The sequence below is a fragment of the Spermophilus citellus genome, assembly GCF_964194105.1.
Source record: "Spermophilus citellus genome assembly, chromosome: 10".
Taxonomy (NCBI): domain Eukaryota; kingdom Metazoa; phylum Chordata; class Mammalia; order Rodentia; family Sciuridae; genus Spermophilus; species Spermophilus citellus.
The window spans coordinates 116916855-116918693 of NC_138197.1; the positions used below are offsets into that span (position 1 = coordinate 116916855).

At 44.0% G+C, this 1839-nt stretch overlaps 1 protein-coding gene across 1 annotated transcript; it reads right to left on the bottom strand.

Annotated features, from left to right (window-relative positions):
* Window positions 1–1070: 1070 nt before the first annotated feature.
* Window positions 1071–1574, bottom strand: LOC308658295 (large ribosomal subunit protein eL29-like; the record flags this gene model as incomplete). The annotated part of the gene is made up of 1 exon (XM_081310856.1): window positions 1071–1574. One exon carries the CDS (start codon window positions 1572–1574, stop codon window positions 1071–1073), a length of 504 nt encoding a protein of 167 aa, XP_081166982.1.
* Window positions 1575–1839: the final 265 nt, after the last annotated feature.

Consider the following 1839-nt stretch of genomic DNA (forward strand, 5'->3'; position numbering starts at 1 on the left):
ATTCATATTACACAAATAGAGCACAATTTTTCATGTTGCTGGTTGAACACAGAGTCATTCATGTATTTAGGGTAATGATGTCTGTCTCATTCCACCATCTTTTTTACCCCTGTCCCCCTCCTTTCCTCTCCCTCCCCTTTGCCTTATTTAAAGTTCATACCACCTCTTCTTTCTGGTGTTCTGCCACAAACCTTGCTAACTTTCAGGCTTTGTGTATTTTCTTAGAAAACAAACAAAAAACCAAAATACTGATACCATTTTCCAGTTCAAAGTCTCAAGACAGAATCTGACTATCAGACCACTGCTTAGGTCAACCAAGGAACTGACTACCCCTAGATCATAGAGATCCACCCTTTGCCAATCAGCTTGTGATTAATAGGTCACATAGTTTAGACCATGGTGACCCAAACCCACATAGTTTTCCTTAAAAGTCTGGGAATGTCTGTTTTGTCTTGTACTCTAGGAAAACAAGTCCTGAATTTGGTCTGTACTACCTAAGGGGGTCTTTTGTATCAAGGAGCCCTCGATTTCCAGCATTGACCTTTTAGGTCATCAAGACCAATACGATATGGTTATGTCTCCTGGATCATCCCAAATTCAAATGTGCACTTTTTGTGGCTAGAAATGCTCAAATACATGGATGTTACTTGTCATTAGTATCTACATCTGCAAGGCTGTGTTATCTCTGGATCCTGGAAAATCACAAATCTTACCTAAATGGCCAACACTGGGATATCCCAAAGCCTTTTTCTGAGTGGGAGATAAAATGTTCTAGACCCTTGTTGCTACCCCAAAGCAACAAGGCCAAGTCACCATGGACTAAAATCCCTGAAACTGAACTAAAATAAGCTTTTGCTGCTGCTGCTACTGCCTTTTTTTTTTTTTTTTAGGGAGGAAGTTACCAGGGATTGAACTCAGGGTACTCAACCACTGAGCCACATCCCCAGCACTATTTTTTTTTTTTTTTCTGCTTCTGGATTTATTTGTACAAATAGCACAGGAGGACACCAGTTCTTGTAGACAGGGGCTCAGGGGTCACACCAGGCCTGTCCTCACATTCACAGAGGCTTTTACTGTGGACCCTTCACAGGGACCTGGGCACCCTTGAGGGTCTGTGTACCTTTGGGAACAGGAGCTGGAGCCAGAGCTGGAGCTGATACTGGAGCTGGAGTTGCAGCCTGTGTCTTGGCTTGGGCTTGGCCTTTGACCTTTGGCCAGCTGAGCCTGCAATCCCTGGCCATGTGGGTACGAGCATACTTCCCATGCCTGGGATGGGCAAGCAAGGCAAGGTGATCAAGCTTGTGGCTGGCACCCTTTGGCATCTTGGGCTTAACCTCTTTAGGCTTTACAAGGGCCTTGACAGCCTTGGCATGTGCTTTTATGGCCTTGGCATTGTTTACCTGCATATTTTTTAGGCTCTTCTTGTTTTGCTTCTTGGCAAAATTCATATTTCTCAGGAACTTGGGGTCGACCTCCTTAGGAGATTCATATCTTTGTGATCCATATTTCTTGATTCCATTTCTGTGCCATTTTGGGGATTGGTTGTTTATGGTGTGGTTCTTGGACTTGGTCATGTCTGCATTGTAAGCTGCTGCTCCTGGAGCGGTTGACACCAGAAGAGGAAGAGCCCCATCTTGTATTTTATTTAGAGATAGGGTCTCATTGAGTTGCTTAGCACCTCGTTTTTGCTGAGGCTGGCTTTGAATTCTTGATCCTCCTGCCTCAGCCTCCCAAGCTGCTGGGATTACAGGTGTGTGCCAGTGTATCTAGCATCCTTTGCTTCTTTTAAATTGATTTTTGTCAAGTATTTGTTATGGCAGTGGAAATCTAACATACTCA